Source organism: Fusarium musae, chromosome 5, assembly GCF_019915245.1.
Source record: "Fusarium musae strain F31 chromosome 5, whole genome shotgun sequence".
In the NCBI taxonomy this organism is placed as follows: Eukaryota; Fungi; Ascomycota; class Sordariomycetes; order Hypocreales; family Nectriaceae; genus Fusarium; species Fusarium musae.
In genome coordinates, this window is record NC_058391.1 from 2,905,519 (window position 1) to 2,923,202 (window position 17,684).

At 48.6% G+C, this 17,684-nt stretch overlaps 8 protein-coding genes across 8 annotated transcripts; 4 read left to right on the forward strand and 4 right to left on the reverse strand.

Moving 5' to 3' along the window:
* Nucleotides 1–357: 357 nt before the first annotated feature.
* J7337_007316 (uncharacterized protein) lies at nt 358–1,328 on the forward strand (the record flags this gene model as incomplete). Its single annotated transcript, XM_044824968.1, has 2 exons — nt 358–652; nt 727–1,328. 2 exons carry the CDS (start codon nt 358–360, stop codon nt 1,326–1,328), a joined length of 897 nt encoding a protein of 298 aa, XP_044680625.1.
* A 607-nt stretch (nt 1,329–1,935) lies between these two features.
* J7337_007317 (uncharacterized protein) lies at nt 1,936–3,000 on the reverse strand (the record flags this gene model as incomplete). The annotated part of the gene is made up of 1 exon (XM_044824969.1): nt 1,936–3,000. One exon carries the CDS (start codon nt 2,998–3,000, stop codon nt 1,936–1,938), a length of 1,065 nt encoding a protein of 354 aa, XP_044680626.1.
* Nucleotides 3,001–4,840: 1,840 nt separating this feature from the next.
* On the forward strand, nt 4,841–5,805 carry J7337_007318 (uncharacterized protein; the record flags this gene model as incomplete). Its single annotated transcript, XM_044824970.1, has 2 exons — nt 4,841–5,134; nt 5,173–5,805. 2 exons carry the CDS (start codon nt 4,841–4,843, stop codon nt 5,803–5,805), a joined length of 927 nt encoding a protein of 308 aa, XP_044680627.1.
* Nucleotides 5,806–8,228: 2,423 nt separating this feature from the next.
* J7337_007319 (uncharacterized protein) lies at nt 8,229–8,908 on the reverse strand (the record flags this gene model as incomplete). Its single annotated transcript, XM_044824971.1, has 2 exons — nt 8,229–8,526; nt 8,646–8,908. 2 exons carry the CDS (start codon nt 8,906–8,908, stop codon nt 8,229–8,231), a joined length of 561 nt encoding a protein of 186 aa, XP_044680628.1.
* A 621-nt stretch (nt 8,909–9,529) lies between these two features.
* J7337_007320 (uncharacterized protein) lies at nt 9,530–11,212 on the forward strand (the record flags this gene model as incomplete). The annotated part of the gene is made up of 1 exon (XM_044824972.1): nt 9,530–11,212. One exon carries the CDS (start codon nt 9,530–9,532, stop codon nt 11,210–11,212), a length of 1,683 nt encoding a protein of 560 aa, XP_044680629.1.
* A 244-nt stretch (nt 11,213–11,456) lies between these two features.
* Nucleotides 11,457–12,592, forward strand: J7337_007321 (uncharacterized protein; the record flags this gene model as incomplete). Its single annotated transcript, XM_044824973.1, has 2 exons — nt 11,457–11,772; nt 11,823–12,592. The coding sequence occupies 2 exons, from the start codon at nt 11,457–11,459 to the stop codon at nt 12,590–12,592; spliced, it is 1,086 nt and encodes a 361-aa protein (XP_044680630.1).
* Nucleotides 12,593–12,645: 53 nt separating this feature from the next.
* Nucleotides 12,646–14,255, reverse strand: J7337_007322 (uncharacterized protein; the record flags this gene model as incomplete). Its single annotated transcript, XM_044824974.1, has 3 exons — nt 12,646–13,657; nt 13,714–14,082; nt 14,131–14,255. 3 exons carry the CDS (start codon nt 14,253–14,255, stop codon nt 12,646–12,648), a joined length of 1,506 nt encoding a protein of 501 aa, XP_044680631.1.
* A 641-nt stretch (nt 14,256–14,896) lies between these two features.
* Nucleotides 14,897–16,564, reverse strand: J7337_007323 (uncharacterized protein; the record flags this gene model as incomplete). The annotated part of the gene is made up of 1 exon (XM_044824975.1): nt 14,897–16,564. The coding sequence occupies one exon, from the start codon at nt 16,562–16,564 to the stop codon at nt 14,897–14,899; it is 1,668 nt and encodes a 555-aa protein (XP_044680632.1).
* Between the last annotated feature and the right edge of the window lie 1,120 nt (nt 16,565–17,684).

Sequence of the window (17,684 nt, forward strand, 5' to 3'; positions counted from 1 at the left end):
GAGGAGGAGAGGCCGCCAGCGCCTCGTCGTGTTGGAGGGCCAATACTTGGCCTGGACAGACACCGCTATGATCTCATGTTGCTTGGCTTGGCATCGGCTCATGATCAGAATTCACTTTGCGTGTGACGTTGCGTGGCTCTAACCTCTGAAAGCCAGCCCAGCCCAGCCCAGCCCACTTGGACTCTCCCATTTTTTACTGCCGGGCGGCAGGTGAAAAATTTATACCGACTATGAAAGCTGGCTGATCCTCAAGCCTTTTTCACAGTCTTGACTTTTTCGGTGTTTCCTCATTCCAACCAAACTTGAACTTGAACAACAACTACTTTTATCGTCTATTACTTGTATTGACTATCAGTTATGGGCGTCCGTATCGCTACGCAACAAGACATCCCCGCGTTGAAGGAGATCATCCTCAGCGGGTTGTCAAATGATTCAGTCTGGCTGTACTGCTACCCCTCAGCAGGCCGTTCGGAGGCCGCCTCAAATCACGTCGAGACGGTCTTGAAGAGGATCATTGACGACAACAGCAAAAATTGGCACTGCTACGTAGTCGATGCTCCCAAGACTCACGACCCTGTCTCCCTTGCCATCATCCAGTCGCTTCACCAGAACGAGGACGATGGAAAGGGCGTCACTGAGCAGATCCAGCGAGGTGAGCAAAGACACCCACCCACTTTTCTGCTGACAAGACAATCCAATCAATATTCGCTAACCTTATTTCTACAGTGCTCGGTCTGTCGCAAGACCCCCCCAGCAACGGCAACGGCGACGGGGAGAGTACAAGCAAGACGGCAAAGAGAATTGCCGCACTGCAATCAGGCATCACGCAGACACAGCAGACGTACCTCGCCCGCTACGAACAGGTTATGTTCCTCCATGCCGTCATCACGCATCCGCACCACAAGCGCCAAGGGTACGCCAAGACGCTCTCCAAGCAAACCCTGCAGGTAGCGCGTCAGAAGGGCGCCGTCGTTGCAGCCCTCGCCAGCCCCTTCAGCGGCTACGTCTTCTACTCGGGCACCAGCTTCTCCAACTGCGGCCGCACAAAGGTCGAGACCGACAACGACATTGAGAACCTCGAGCTGCAGATCATGGTCTGCACCCCGCCCAAGCCCCTCGAGCAGAGGAGGAGCTCCATCATGGACTTTTGGGGAGCCGCCAAGAAGGCTTCGCCCGCCGGCAGCAGACGTGAGTCGCTTGACCAGGGACAGGGCCAGGGACAGGGCCAGGGTGAGAGGCGGAGCTCGTTTTTGGACATGTTTAGCTTTGGTGGCCCCAAGACTCCCTCTACTGTTGATGATGATACCCGCAGAAAGTCTCACGCCTAAATGAGGGACACGACGATTTTTATTTGCAGTTTTTCTTATGGATCGTCATAGACCAGGTCTTTTCCTATGTATTTACCAACGAGCCACGATCTCAATACGATTACCTTCAGTCCCATCAGGGTCAGCGAAAATACAGTGTTGGACCGTGCATGACTGTACTGATTTTCAGGGCTCAATCATGCATTTTGCGCATGCACGACAGCGCATAATCAGCAACTTTTCACCAATCGCCGTCAAGGCTTACGCAACTTCATTCGCCCTATCTCAACAACCAGCAGTTTCATAATTTTCATCAACTGCAGCCGCCCTCCAGAGGCTGGCATTGTTATACGGTGACTTGCTTATTAAATAGTTAGCTTATTCACATTTATTCGTGATAGAATATGGCTGTTTGATCATATAACTACAGCTAGAGCCGTGACCGTTTGCGATCAGCTTCAGGAGACATCACGATATGTATCGGAGGGAAGAATGGGGGGAAAGGGTCGGAGATCATAGCAAGGTAGACCCCTTGGATGGGAAAGACAGCTATGCAGGTGTAGAACCTGCAGCTGTTATTGAAGAGTTGATAAGAGTAGGTTAGGGGCTATGAAGGAAAAGAAAATGCTTAACTTCCCTCAGATATGCCATCTCTCTTCCCACGAATGCAGTGTATGATCCACCAATCCCATAGCCATCCAGGAAGCCGATAGACTAGTCCTTTGTAAAGATATTGATACCAGTGACCGACAACAACACTCCGGCGACTACCGACTCTCGCAATGATTGCCCTAGCAAGAGTGCTGTGTGTTTGACCCATACGTCGTGACACCCGTACACACAGGGATTCAAGGTCGTAGCCCTCGAGTTTCATTTCCAAAGCCGAGGATTGGGCCATTCTGGAAACAAATGACCGGCTTGCCGAGGTTGCGATTTTGAGTGGGATGCCTTTGTCACTTAGGGAGGTGACGTGTATGATGAGAGATGGGGCGTTACCAATGAGTGTTGGAAGAAGGGCGCGAAAGAGTTGTATTGGATAAAGAGCATCAGAGTTGACGTATTTCCATATAGACTTCTCATTTTCATCGAGGATCCGTACAAGGTCTGTGTGTCCGGCTTCTGCATTCGCACAGTTAACCAAGACTGTCAAGTTAAGCTTGGACAGTTCGTTCCTTATGGTCTCGAGGTCCAATTTACGTTCCATTCTCCAATTCCCGTAGCTCTGTCTATAGAAGAAGCCTCTGGTACCAAGGGCAGTTGGATCGGCAACGAGCATATTGAAGTTCCGATCAGGAAACTCGTCGTGTGCACGCATCATGGCAGCTAGCAGATCTTGTTCGACCCGGCCATGGAGCACAACGTTAAACCCCTTTCTTGCAAGCTCTCGCACAATCTCGTATCCGATTCCATCGGCAGCTCCCGTTACTAGAGCCCATGCGGGCGAACCATCGGGGGAAACGTGGTTATAGCGATGAATTTTACTGTGATGAAGACAGTATGTGTGGAAGAAGAAGGATGCACCGAGAGCCCATTTAAGAGATATTACAGTGCCAAAGATGGAGAGGACGGTTATAGTCTCCTTTCGGAATGCGCGTACGTGGTGAAAGTAGTCGATTCTTGCGAGCTGCGCCAAGTTGTCAGTCAAAAAGTCGAAAGTATGAGGTAGGAGACTCTGGTACAGGCTGGCGTTCATTCTTTCGAGCCTTCTGAGGTTCTGTTTCATGCTTGGTTTACAATGGAGGGTGACACCGTGGCCATATATATAATTGGAGGGCAATGAGAGGGTTTGCCCTTCAGTAACGTGCTAAGGTTGATGAGAATTGTGCGTGCATGAGGGGGCGAAGTGCATGCTCGAGAACGCGTAGGTTCCCAACCGAGAGAGTGACAAATCTTTACAGTGACTCGGGCTTACTACAAATGACTGCATAACCTATTGAGAAGGAAGTGGACAAGAGCCTCGACTAAGGCGTGGAATATTCCTGTAGGCTCTGAAAGGTCTTGAACCCCGCGCCAAGTCAGCTCAGGTAGATAACCGCAGCTTTGTTGACAGGTCATGTCTCCAAATAAGGGAATCTACCTGCAAGATCGCTGGTGTACGAGGGCGCTGATATAAAGTTAAGGTTCTCGCTTCAGGCAGCCGTGACGTGTCAGAACAAGGTTCGGTGAGATATATATTAAACTTAATACAGAGACTTAGCCTTTCTGGAGCCAAAGTCTGACTCTGAGCGTCATGGGAACAATCAACGGATAGTGGAAGAATTGATATGGTTGGGTTTAAATTGTATGCCCCATAAGATAGGCCAAAGGCTTTCTGAGCTGGAAGATCCTAGGCAGCACGATGAACGAGGCTTATTTAACCGAGACACTAGACTTGATGCCCATCCTCCACTGCATCACTATCACCCTGAATATGTAAACCCATAGACATAGCTTTGGTGCAAGCTGAACAGAACTGCAAGTACGCAGCATTAGAGCGTCCCATGTTGAGCTGGTAATCTGACATTAAGAGGCAGAAATGAACTATTAATAATGTTGCTGCATCGTCAAACAGGGCTACCTCACGCTTAGCATATATCAAGAGGGCCTCCGTGGTATCGGTTTCAGATGTGCTCAGTGCGCTGATGGCGAGTATTGTAAGTAGTAGAGCTTTGTCTTGTGGCGATATATCGCTAGGTCCAGCGTTACGGAGACTATCCAATAACACACGAGTCTTATCGATGTTAATGAACGGGAAAGCATGAGAAGAATAATTCTCAAAAGCTTGCAGGAATGTAACAGCTGTAGACTCCATAAGAATATCTTCCATTCGTTGCTGATAGGGAAGTAAGAGGGCCTCGGCTCTTGACGGCGTGCCAAAGAAAATAGTTCTTTTAGTAAAAGCCTCAAGACTCGGAACTTCATGTCTGGAGGAATTGGTACGTCGTTGAACCAGATGATTATGTAGATCCTGTAGAGTCTGTAGGAGCACATATCTCGATGTCAGACCATAGATAAGCTGTTCATAAGTTTCAGATTGCCTCATAGCGTTGGAAGCTGTGATGGCGACCGGAAACACACTATCACTATGAGAGTCCTCGGGAGTTCAGGAGTTCGATGTATCTACCCGTACAGCTTTATGCGCTTCAGGAACTCTGATCCGTGGTTTGAGCCGATGATAACACATGGCGGGCTGATCTGCCATTTGCTGCAGATTGTAACGCCATCGCATTTGATCCTCCGTCGGCGGTATGGCTCGCATGCTTTCGAAATCATGGCCTGGTGGAGATTCCGCGGAGGGGAATGATGACTGAACCAGAGTAAGACAATGAGTGCAAAGGATCTGTTAGTAGCTGCATGCTTACGGCACGAGGACTTGGCTATGCGGCGTAAGCCCGTAACTCCAACTCCGATCAGGGAAACGATCACCAGCCAATTGTGGGCATTCCAGGATTTCGGTAGCAATGACCAACTATAAAACGAACCTAACTGCCCGAGATTGGGCCCATTGTCCCATTCATTCAACTACTCCTCGTATCTTTATCAATCGGTTCATCATGCTCATTCTAATTGCAGGCATCACCGGCATGGTCGGCCAGACCCTTGCTCGCTATGCACTCGAGGAGGGCTACCGAGTCCGCGGTTTGAGCAGGAACCCTGACAAACTTAATCCTGATATTGCATCCAAGGTTGAGAGCTTTGTCGCATGCCCCGACTTCCTTGATAAGGCTTACCTTGCGAAAGCTGTCAAGGGAGTTGATGTCGTTATTGCTGCTCTACCTCCAGTGCCCACCATCATTGGGGCAGGTCAACTGGCTCTCTTGCTGGAAGCTGAGAAAGCAGGTGTCAAGGTAAACCCCGCATCAGCAAGCATTGTATCAACACTAAGGAGCTATTCAAGGTTTTCCACGCCGCTTCTTGGAACTTTGATTGGACTAAGCTCGAGCTTGGCGACCACGAGACGTACGATGCTTATATCGCTTTCAAGCGGCTTGCCGAGCTCTCTTCCAGCCTGAAACCCATTTATGGTTTCACGGGTGCTATCCTGGACTACTCGCTCATTCATATCAAGAATGCAGGTCGTCCCAGTCTGGTGAACGCCGAGGCTCGCGCTGTTATTTACTTCGGTACTGGTGAAGAGAAGATGTCGTTTACTACACTTGATGACTTGGCAAAGTATACGCTTCTCGCTATAAATGATCAGGATATCATCAAGCATGGCGTCTACTATGTCGAGTCGTCTCATTCCACTATGCCTGAGCTCGCTGATATTTATGGCAAAGCTCGCGGCTATGAGATTAAGAAACAATGTTTTGGCGGTAAGGCTGAACTCCAAGTGATGCTGCAACAGGCTAGGGAAAACATCGGTCCTTTGCACGCAGACAAGTACATCGACTTGGCTTATGGCATGGCGTTCTTGAATGGCAAAGCTGTTATTGATCCTGTTGATAATGAAAGATGGGCTAGTAAGGTGACTCCTACCAGTATGGAGCAGTGGCTCAAGGAACATCCGGAGGCCTAGATTCGAGATCGGAGTTGGCTGTAAAGTGATGGTATCACTGGCCTTACAAATAGTTTAGTCTAGAAAACGAAGCTGCTAAACAATGAGATCAACTCAAGAAACTCTCATACCTGAACCATTTATTGCTGCTATACTCAAGGACCATCCCCACATCAACAAATTCACTAGCATCCAAAATGAACATTAGGCATCTAGTCCGTATTCCCGAGATCCGGTTGGTCTTCTTCCTTGCTTACCACCGTAATGTCTCTGATATCCTTGCCTTTGACTCGCTCCTTGTCTCTCAAATTTCCCAGCGCTCGATGCAGGCCTCTGCACACGAGAAGATCAGACATTCCTTCAACACACAAAGTTGTGTAGAAAGCTGCAGCTACATCAACGTAATGCTTATCCGATACTTCACATAGTGTGCCAACAACATATCTAAAGCCAGTCAAGTAAAACGCACCAACGAGATGAATTCCTTCGTCTGAAAGTCTTAACTCCATGTTGTTTCCAGTTCTGCAAGCAGAGAGATATACAAGAAATGGTTAAGTGCTTCCACATTCTTTCCACAGATGTCTTGAACCGTGAGAGGATTGGTCACCCAGTCTTTAAGACACAGACAGCTTTTCGAAGGCTCAAATTAGTTTAAACGTCCATAGCCTACAAAATGAAATACTTTACAGGCCTCCATATATTGGAGGACTCTATCCTTCAATGGCATGGGCGTACTTGGCTTGAGTTCGAGCTGTGGACAAAACTGCTTCACCATATTGACTTCGTCTTCAGCGAATGGTAATCTCCCACTGCCAGGTGTGCTACACATGGTAAGAAGAGGTGCAGACCTTCTCCGTTATTCACCAGCGGAAGCAACTTTCCGCTTTCCCCCATGAAGCAGTGACTTTATCGTCAAGGCGTGTGATGACATGGCAAGACTATCTCTATGGGCCCTAGCTTGTAGTGTCCAGCAGCGTGAAAGGTATACAACCGAGGGCATCGGTCGGAAGCCACCAGATATGAGGCCAGCCGTCATCCAATAAGGAGATTTGAGACCAAGGGCATCCAAACACGGGTGGCATAGAGTATCCCAGAGCGACTCTAGCCGAGACGGGGATCCGGACTAGGGGAGGAAAGAAAATTCGGTGCCTTGAGCCTAAGTGAGAAGAATAATTAGGCAACTTAATATAAGGTTAGGATGAGTTTAGGGGACATTTCGTGGAGTTTATTTTATTACCATAAATTTAGGTAAAGTCTTTCAGTTAGGGGCGTCTGGTAAACATTTGTTAGAACATTTTGTAAAATTATACCATCAATAGTGCTTTCCTTTTCAGGATATATCTTTTTACTATTACTATTAGAATCCCAGATAAAAGTGTCCTTCTAATAGCCATGTTTCTCCTGGCGGCTTAAGTAGCAGATTCATTAATCTAAATATTATCTGCCATCATAGGCCAGTATTACAGAGCTCAAAGTACATAGAAGATAAAGTAGGAGAGGTTTATCTTATAAATCAGTATTAGAATATAAACTGGTACCTGTCTTTAGGCACCAAACAATTTATATCAGTATTCTGTCACTGTGAATCACAGCAATCAAGAAGATGGCCAAGGTCGGCTTAACACCGATCGACGTCAGCAAGCCAAAGGATGTTGGGACGGCCAAGGAACATGCAGCAGTGAATGTCCATGAGGAGTGCTGACCACTGACTCGTGTGTGTTTTCAATGGCATGGTCCAAATCTGCAATTGAGCCAGTCCTCTCACATCTCTGGCCTCGAATGATCCCAAGGTTGTTCAAGGCGTATGTCAAGTCCGGTGTATTACGAGGCATTGCTTACAGTGCCTGAATAAAGATATCTAATGCTTCGTTTACTGGATCAGTTCTCTCGAATCTTCTGCTGAGGCTGGTTCCCAGGGTATTCAAGAATGCAGATGGCTCGTGGACGTGATATTAACTGCACATCGTGCTACCTCAATGGAATGATCCAGACCCATAAATTCTCCTGATGTTTCGAACCGCTCATAGAGCCATACGCCCAGGCTATTCAAGAAGCCGGGGTGGTTTTGTGATGGAGGTTTCACAGCCCTTGATGACGCGTCGATTGTACGGTTAATGTCATCAACTCTGCCTGTTCGCTGGAACCGCTTGCCGTGACTGTTGGCGAGGTTATTGAAATATACAACATAGCGCTTGTGACTCTCAGGCGTCAGGGTTATGGCTTTCTTTGCAGCCTCGACAGCAGTGTCCAGGTCCGCAACCCTCTCTGCTCTCTCAAGCCGGAAACTGAGCCAGAGCCCAAGATTGTTAAGACAATTAGCAAGATTTGGACTATCCTAGAGGAGGAAATAAAACTCAAGACCTTAAATCTAAGTAATAAAAAGATTTAGGTAACTTAGGCAAATTTAGGATACCTTCTATAGAATTTATTTTATCACCCTAAAATTAGGTTTGCTCCCTAAGGCTATCGTCTGGGGCTTTCATCGAGTCAATAGGTCGGCTCAGATCCTCTATCGGCTCAGCTCTCTGATATCGCTTGTGAAGCATAAGACCGAGGTTGTTCTGCAATCTTAATGACTTGCTGAGGCTTATCATCGGTAACAAGTATTCCACAATAGCGATGGCCAGATTTAGATCTTCCATGAGGTGGCTCTGTTCAAATCTCTTCATCGATCTGGCTGCTTGATTCTTGAGAAGTGTCATTTGAAGATCAACATCATGGAACTTGGTCTCACGACTGGACCTAGATATCACGATGTTAGCAATCTCTTGGCTTCACATTTATGTTTTAAACGATAAGTAGAGTATAACTCACGTATCAGTGATTTTTCCAGCTGTTTGCTGAGAGTGGTGTAAAATTACCAAAAGTGTCGTGAGAATATCGAACCATTTTTGAGAGCCTGTTTACTTGGAGGCGAAGCGGCGATCTCTCTTTTAGCCCAAGTGATTGCTTCTTCCAAAACTTTGTCAGAGTTTGACATATCGAACAAAAGATAGCGTGCATAGACGCGAATTTTCAAGTCCTCCTCACTGTCACTGTCAAATGAGTTTCCCTTTGCTATAAAAGCACGCAACTCAGCCTCACTCATGGCAACGGATTCAGGGCTCAGTTTGAGGCATTCCATTGTGACTCAATTTAGAGTAGGATGATAAAATTGCTGAAGTCGCGATAGATTCACGTAGTCTGTGTAGTTTATGCATTAGTTTCGATGATATTGAAGTAGAGGGAAATCAGGAGTCTCTCGGGTATCAAGAATGCCTTGCCGCCTACTCCGGGCTTGTCTTTACGAATCAGCATCGCTCTCGATTCGATGCGCCACCAAAATCAACAACAAGAGCGGAGGGGAAGCTGTGCCGGAGCTCCGGAGGCAGAGGCGCTCACAGAATAATCACGGAATTTATCTGGATGATGCAATAGTTTATCCAAATCTCTAAATACCTTCTCCAACTATCCTCGATTGCCATTTGGATTGTTATCCTTTCAGAGGAAGCTGTACCCATTCAGTGCTTGTCGAGACACTGCATTTTAGTGGGCCTTTCCCCGCGGCTGTGCAGTAAATGCACTGTCAGCATTGTCTTTAAACTCCTCGCTACGGCACCAACTCGACAATCCAACGTACGAACTTGATCGATCCAATGAATATCGATGAATCATGAGTGATCCGGAGTACCTACCGACTTGTTTTCCAGCAGAGATATGGCTTCATATCATCGAGCAATGCACGGCATCGCTTTCTCTCGCCGAAATGCTGAAATTATGCCGCGTCAGCAAAGCCTTCAGCCGTCTGACAATGGATGCCATCCTCGAGTCCAGCATGTTGGACGATGTTGGATACTGGGATCCTATGCGGAAACAAACCATATTCTACCACACGGTCGACTTTGCTCCCTTTTCATATCCACCTCTTCTAGAGAATGCATCTGACGATGATGATACCAACTCTGAGCCCGAGACGCCAGATCTGGACAGACCGTTGTCTCCATCGCCTCCAGAGGGTGATCGAGAACAACTCCAACACGATGTTCTCTCTGAAAAAGAGCTGTTCACTTCCAGCTCATCTTTAGTCCTTAGCGACGATTTCTGGGTCATGTTCCTGACAGCCAGGACATTGGGCAGAATCAGATCGAAACCGCCAACTCAAGACCATATTCTAATGTTGAGAGTCGCAGAACATATCTACCGATACACACAACAACTATTTCCACAAATAGAGTTGGAAGATACGGTACGCATAGTTTGCGAAGTAGCGGTCAAGCACGGATACATCTACTCTCATCCCGATTTCTACACCAAGAACGAATCCCCGGCATTCGATGCGACAGAGCTTCAAATAGATGAATCTTGTGCAGTTTTTCGCGACGCTCTAGCAGCAATGGCAGTATATCTAAGCGACCATACCCTTCTCGAAAATACACTTTCCAATGAGGATCCGATCCTTTGTCCCTTCCACGATAAGGCACTTTCAACGGCAGATGGCCTACCCAAAGTATTAGCATCGTTCCAGACACCCATTCCTCAGGCTGGCCGCATAGTAGACAATCAGCTTGGCTTCATGCCGCCGAAATGTGGGACGTCTCTTATGAGACTTGCGAACCCAGTTAAGCTTGCTGTCCAGTTGGGCGAGATAGAATGCGTCACCCTCTTGTTGAAGAGTGTTTCCGACAGAGACCGCGAACTTGACATTTATAGGATGGACATCATCACTGAAGTCGCTCTTCCCGATCAGATCGAGTTTCTTCGCCTCGCTATTGAGTCAGGTCGGCCTCTTGCGAGATACCGGTTGATAGCACCATCAATTGCGGATATGATATGGATGAACGGACGAACTGGCCCTTCTTCAAGATCGCCAGCTGGTATCCAGTTGAGCAAAATTTTAGAGACAACAACTAATCTCGAAGTTTTCAACTTGGCTTACGATGCTATATTGGAAGGCTATAATGAAGATGAAGGCATTTGGTGGACACAGGGTCTCTCCTCCGGGGCAGACACTCTGGCCACTTGGGGCCTGAGAAGAATTCAACGCGCGGTGTTGGATGATTGTTTACCCATCGTGCGAAGGCTTGTAGAACTGGACTATTCAGTGGGCCCAACGAGAAGCATTGAGGATTTAAAGGATGAAGAGCCCGATGTTGTTGCCGACATAATTAATGGCGAAAGAATAGTGGATGTAGCCCTGCCTATCGCAGTCAAAAGAGAGAATCTGGAAATTGTGAAATTTTTATTTGCGGCTGGAGCGCACAAGAAGCGCAAGAATGTTCGGAAAGCGATGAGAATTGCTATGGAACAGGGTAACCATGAGATGCTGGAGGTTTTGACAAGTCAAGGATCTCCGGCGGGATTGTTGAACCGAAAGACAAAGCGACGCTGGAAGAAAGACTTGGAAAAGGAAGGAAAGCAAGATATTGCGAAATGGCTAGAAATAATGTGAGAAGGACGTTGATCTACAAACTCATCCTTCAATCCTTCATATCGATCCGAATAGATTGTTACCAATTGATGCTGGTCTTACCCCTCTTATCCACCGGCAAATTCAGCCTGTGATAGGCCTTCAAGGTTGCACGTGATGTGTTGGTCCATGTCTCGTATCGCTCACAGCTCACTCCTTCTTTATTCTCAACCTGTGAAGAAACCCTCAATCAAAGAAAATAGAGTGCATACAGATTAAAATCGCAATGGCAACTGCAGCAGAAGCCAAAGATCCTGAGGCTTTTCTCAAAGACCCTCGCTTCTCCCAAACCTTCCAGCTCCCAGCGGATCCATCGGATGATCATGGCAGCCTCCAGGTGAAATACTCCGATTACGGCTATCACAACGCCACTGATGAGAATGTGCTACTCTTCTTTGCGCCGTTATGTGCATCAAGGATTTTTCACTGTGCGAAGGATGAGATAGCTAAGAAGTACCGTGTTCGCATCGTTGTTATGGACCGGCCAGGCTTTGGTGGGACGGATCCCGTCAAGGTGGAAAAGAGACCTGCCATGTGTAGAAGTAAGTCACCACTCACAGCGACGAAGCCGGCGGAGGACTAATATTTTCAGAAATGACTCTGGCTCTGCTCAAGAATCTTGGAATCAAGCATGTATCTCTCGCTTGTCACAGTGGAGGAACCGTCTATGCTTTTGACATGCTCATGCATCACCCAGAGATTCTCCACCCAGAAAGACCCTACCTCGCCGTTGGAGCACCCTGGATTCTTCCATCGCACACACATCTTATGTCAATGTCTGTAACCCAATCTCTGCCCGCCAGCGTGCTAGCGCAAGCAGACAAGTTGATCGGCTTCGTCAACGGCACCCTCGGTCCAGTCGTCGCGACGTCCGCTGGCATGAGTCAAATGTTTGGTCTATCCAAAAAGAAGAATGTCGAAGGTGGCGCCGAGGAGACCAAGGCCGATGCTCTCTTCGAAGAATCCTTGGAACCATTCTTGTTTAAATTGGTACACGGAGAAAGTATTCGTGGTTTTGGTGACGAGTCGGTTTTCTTGATGCAAAAGACAGAGGGAGTACCAGGATGGGGCGATTGGCTTGACTATGATGATATGGTGCCTAAGTTGGTACAAGCGCTGAAGGGAGCGGGCAAGAAACTGACCGTGGATGTCTACTACGCTGAAGAGGATTCTATGATTGGAGCGCCGGGAACGGATGGTCCGAAATGGTTGGACAGTTGTTTCAAGGGAGAAGAGGTTGAGCAGGTAATCACCTACAGCACGAAGACCATCGAGGCAGCGGACCATGACACGATTTGGAGCATACGCCGGGGTGTTCCTGTCGATGTCTTCAAGAAATTGGCTGGATCATCTGCAAATTGACTTTCCTCTATGGATATTTCGTACAGATAGACTACCTTCTCAATCGCTCTACCTTACAACTTCGCCGCAATGTTAACATGTACAGCCTTGATGTTCGAATAAGCCGCAAGACCAGCCTCTCCCAACTCCCTGCCGATACCACTCTGCTTGACTCCTCCAAATGGAATCCTCCAGTCGCTATCATTACTTGAGTTGATCCAAACCATACCAGCTTCAATCCTCTTTGCCACTTGGTGCGCCCTCGTCAAGTTTGTAGTAAACAAAGCACTACCGAGACCATATTGTGTATCGTTGGCCAAGTTGATAGCTTCTTCTTCAGAGCTGAACTTGCTAATCACCACAAACGGTCCGAAAACCTCTTCCTGGAAAACTCGCATCTTGGGGGACACGCCAGTAAAGACTGTAGGTTCGATAAAGTAGCCCTTTCCGTCGCCGACCTTCTTGAATGGCTGGCCGCCGAGCTCAAGTTTGGCACCTTCTTTCTTGCCGACTTCGACGAAAGAGAGAATACGGTCGTATTGGGCTTTTGTGACTTGAGGGCCTTGGAAAGTCTTCTCATCAAAGGGGTCGCCGACCTTGGAGATGTTCTTGACTTGTGCTCTGAAGGCAGCGAGGAACTTATCGTAGATGCCCTCTTGAACGAGAATACGACTTGTGGCAGTGCAAATTTGACCCTGGTTCGACATGATACCAGCATGGGCCCAGTAAACAGCCAGATCGATATCAGCATCATCGAAGACAATAAGAGGACTCTTGCCGCCAGTCTCCAAAGTAATGTTCTTTAGGTTGCTGCTGGCCATCTTCATGATTGTCTTGGCTGTTGGGGTAGAGCCAGTAAAAGCAATCTTATCAACGTCCATGTGAGAAGCGAGGGCTGCACCGGCTACCGTTCCAAGACCGTTGACGATGTTGACGACACCCGGGGGAAAGCCGGCCTTGACGACGAGGTTGGCGAAGTAGAGGATTGAGAGGGGGGTTTGCTCGGCGGGCTTGAGGACTACTGCATTACCGCAGGCGAGAGCAGGGCCGAGCTTCCAAGCTGCCATAGCAAGGGGATAGTTCCATCTATCAAAGTTATTAGTCAAGAAGACCTTTAGGCTACTCTTTCGAGGTGCACTTACGGAATAATCTGTCCGCAGACACCAATAGGTTCACGGATGGTATATCCAAACTTATCACCAGTAGTCTCAATGACCTGGCCAAACACCTTATCCGCAAAGCCAGCATAGTATCTTAACGTTTCAGCCACCTCAGTCATGTCCTCATTGAACGAGACAGTGTAAGGCTTTCCGTTATCCCATGTTTCAATCGTAGCGAGAATATCTCGGTTCTCCTCAACGAGCTCTGCAAGACGGTTCATGAGCTTGCCGCGCTCTGTAGCAGGGAGATCTCGCCACGCGGGATTACGAAGGGCGCGTCGAGCGGCGCGGACGGCTTTGTCGACATCTTCGGCTGATGCGGCGTAGACGGAGGTGATTTCCTGCTCATTTCTGCATTTTTTAGCTGTGACTCTCTTGGCAGTGGGTTTTTGGACTTACGTTGGGTTTATTGAAGTGATTTTGTTGCCGTTTGAGGATCGAACAAATTCGTTGTTGATAAACAGACCAGTAGGCTGCTTGTAAGTGCGCCCATTGGGGGCAGTAAGTTGAAAGTCTAGACTCATTTTGGATGTATGGTGATTCGATTCTGCAGAGGCTATCTGGGGAAATCAGCTGAGGAGAAGCTATCCTTGTATACCTATAGTCATTCCCCAACGTCACTCAATATCGCTTCCGTACAACAGCGGAACCTATCAACGTGGGGTCCGATTCCCCAGGCCAAAAAGCTGAAAAGTATTGCCCATTCTCGTAATAGTGTCCTCCGGGCCGGTGTGGATATCGGGGTGGGATACCCTGGACCGATAAGGAGATGTTTCTCGCTTCCGTATCGGGCAGTCGTTTTGCAAGCGATTTAAGCAGAATCGGGGTAAGGGAATGCATTCAGCTACTGGACTTGCAAGCGGTTGATCATTTGCCGTGCCATGGGACCCTTGATGCATGATCCAGGGGTGATATGACTGACATCTCGTATGATTTGCTTCCAAAAATGCAAAAATGCTTCCTAAATCAACGTTTGTTGCAATTTGAGATCGACTATACCAGTTACGGCAATAAGATAGACCAAAGATACAGTGTAATTAAATAGAACGGGATTTCCTATGCGCAAATGCCTTCTTTCATTGATTCTAAACTTCAGCTACAGCTACTGTACGCGTATCTGTTCCATCTTCACACCAAATCTCGCAATGCCGGTCCTCCCAACCAATTAGGAAGCACTAGGCCCTCCGGTCTGAGAAGCTCGACGAGCTTCCGTATCCGTCTTGGTTCGGACATCGATATCAACATAGTTAGCCCGCTCCGCGCGCTGCGCATAGATGATGTTTCCCTGCGCCTCCTCGGTCTCCAGATAAGTGATACGTCCCTTGACGACCCAGAACACCAGCGTGATGACAAGCATGATGCCGAAAACCGCAATGGCGTAGTTCATGTCTGAGACCGATGGGTTCGGTGCGCCCGGGAAGAAGAAGAAAACGGTGGTGACGGCACAGTAGACGACGCTGACCCAGTTGATGACTGAACCAAATCGTCCAAGAGAGAACTCGCCTGGTGGGAGCTTGTCTCGGCCGACGAGGAGGAGAGTCAGAATGGGCATGCCGTAGGATACTGTGAGCGCGATTGTGCTGACGCTTAGAATAGCCTCCAAGACTGTTGAAGCGAAAGTGTAGAGAACTCCAATGAGAGCCATGACACCGCCCTGAAGCCAAAGTGCACGAACAGGAACCCTCCAGAAATCGTCGACCTTGGCAAAGTAACCGCTCCAAGGAAGACCGCCGTCTCGAGCAAAACCCCAAGTCAAACGCGAAGCGGTCGTAACGATTCCAATACCCTGTCCGATACCGTTCACGATGAACAGTGTCAGAAGGACAGTTCCGCCCTGAAGACCGACAGTCTGTTTGAGAAGATCCATAAAAGCAAGACCGGTCGTGGGATCAGTGACGATGCTCATATCGACGATGCAGAAGAGACAGACGACCATGAAGATGAAACCAGTGATGGCGCCGATAGTGACCGAGAGCCAGATAACGCGGGGAATGTTCTTTCGTGGTGAGGGAATTTCTTCAACCAAGTGGATAGCAGCATCGAAGGCCGTAAGACCGTAGGCGGCTTGGATAAGACCCAGGAACCAGGTAACACCATCGGGCCAGCCAGTCTGGTTGATCCACTGACCAAAGACGAAGCTGGCAGGCTGATAATGGAGGTTGTCCTTGGTTCCAACGGAGATGAGCAAGGCCAAGCTGATGATGAAGAAAAGACTGGCGAAGGAAACACCAACGAAGTTGTTGAACCAGGGGAGAACGATGTCCTTTCGACAAGCCACGACGTTGAATAGAGTCATAAATAGAGTAACGCCGACGTAGACGAGGAATAGAGCCCATCCCTTATCAGCACCCGCCCAGTCCGGCTGGAAGAGAACCTTCATCTTGAGCATAAACTCGCCCATGAAAGCAATCTGCGACGCCGACAAGGTGATCCAGCCAGTCATGTTGATCCACGCACAAAGATACGAGAAGAACCGCCCGGACTTTGTCGGCCACAGTCGCGAGATCCAGTACGCCTGACCGAGCGCTGTGGGCATACTACTACACATCTCACCCAGCGACACAGCAACGCAGATATTGCAGACAAACACGAGCACCAGACCCCAGAGGATGGCGATGGGGCCTCCGCTGGTCAAGCCGCTGTCGATGCCCTGCGCGAACGTGGACCAGGTACCGAGGACAGAGAAGGCCAGGGCAAACATGCTCCACATGCTGAATTTTCGCGTGAGACTCTGGTCATGGCCAAAGTTTGCGAGATCTTCAGCATCGCGGATGGCTTCGTTGGTGGTATCTGAGCGCTTGAGCGCAGAGTTTGTCTCGACGTCGTTGGTCATGGCCGCGTCTGACGATGACCTCGTCGAGAGAAAGAATAAAAATGACGTAAAAGGGTAGAAGAGGGGAGGGGGAAAAGGCGACGGGCAGCCTTAGCGAGAAATGCGATGTGACTCAGAGAGAGAGAGATGGTCAATTGCAATGTGTTGTATGAAATGGGAAGTAAAAAAGCAAATGCGCGTGGCGAGCTTATATCCAATTTGCTACGGGGAACGGACCAGCGTCTTTTTGGTAAGGAGACATTTTTTAACATTACGACGGGCACACACACACACACACACAGGATTGGAATTGGTAGGTGCTTGGTATCAAGGTTAACTTATCGTGTGACAGGTCGGCAGTGATAGTACTGTATGGAGTACAGAGATTGTGGTGGTGGTGGCTGATTGTAGGGATGCCTCAGCACTGAACGAAAAACCTGGCAGAGGCCAAAAAAGCGCGCATTGGGGTTAGTAGCACAGAGATAAGGCTCGTTTCAGTGAGGGGGCAGCACTGTTATCTCGCGCCCCGGTCATACTGCCCTACTAACGCCCTTTCAGCGACGACGGCGTCTGCCATGTACCTGTGAGTTAACGCCCAGTGATGCAAACAGGGCAAACACCGTCGATATTCTGACAGAACAACCCGGCAAGTTTAGCGATCATTCCAATGGCTTGGCCAGGCGGTTTGCGGGGAAACGCGATGCGATGGACGGTACCCCATGGGGAACAGCGATGCATCGTGTGAGGAGAGAGGACGACGAGATTTCCATTACGTGACGAAACGCCAGCGTTCTTGTGCGATGACTTCCCCGTGGGGAATAACGCGTTGCTTTTTCGACCGGGCCGGTGAGATCCCCAAGAGAAACGTAATCAAGGGGGATGGAAGAAGGGGATCACCTGTTCTGTTCGGTTATCTCGGGGGAGACGACATTCTTATCGGCCGCTGAGCAAAACTGCAAAACGTTGCCTGTAAGCGGTTTAGCGCTGAGCATGGGTGCAAAGCTGAGAATCAGATGCTGAAAGCGGTTAGGAGTTCTAGATGAGGGGGAGAGGATTGGATCGCTGGGGTCAGATGATTGAGCCTCGTGTTTTGGATTGCCATCTCCCAGCCGTTTATGTATGCTAGATAGCAGACAGATAC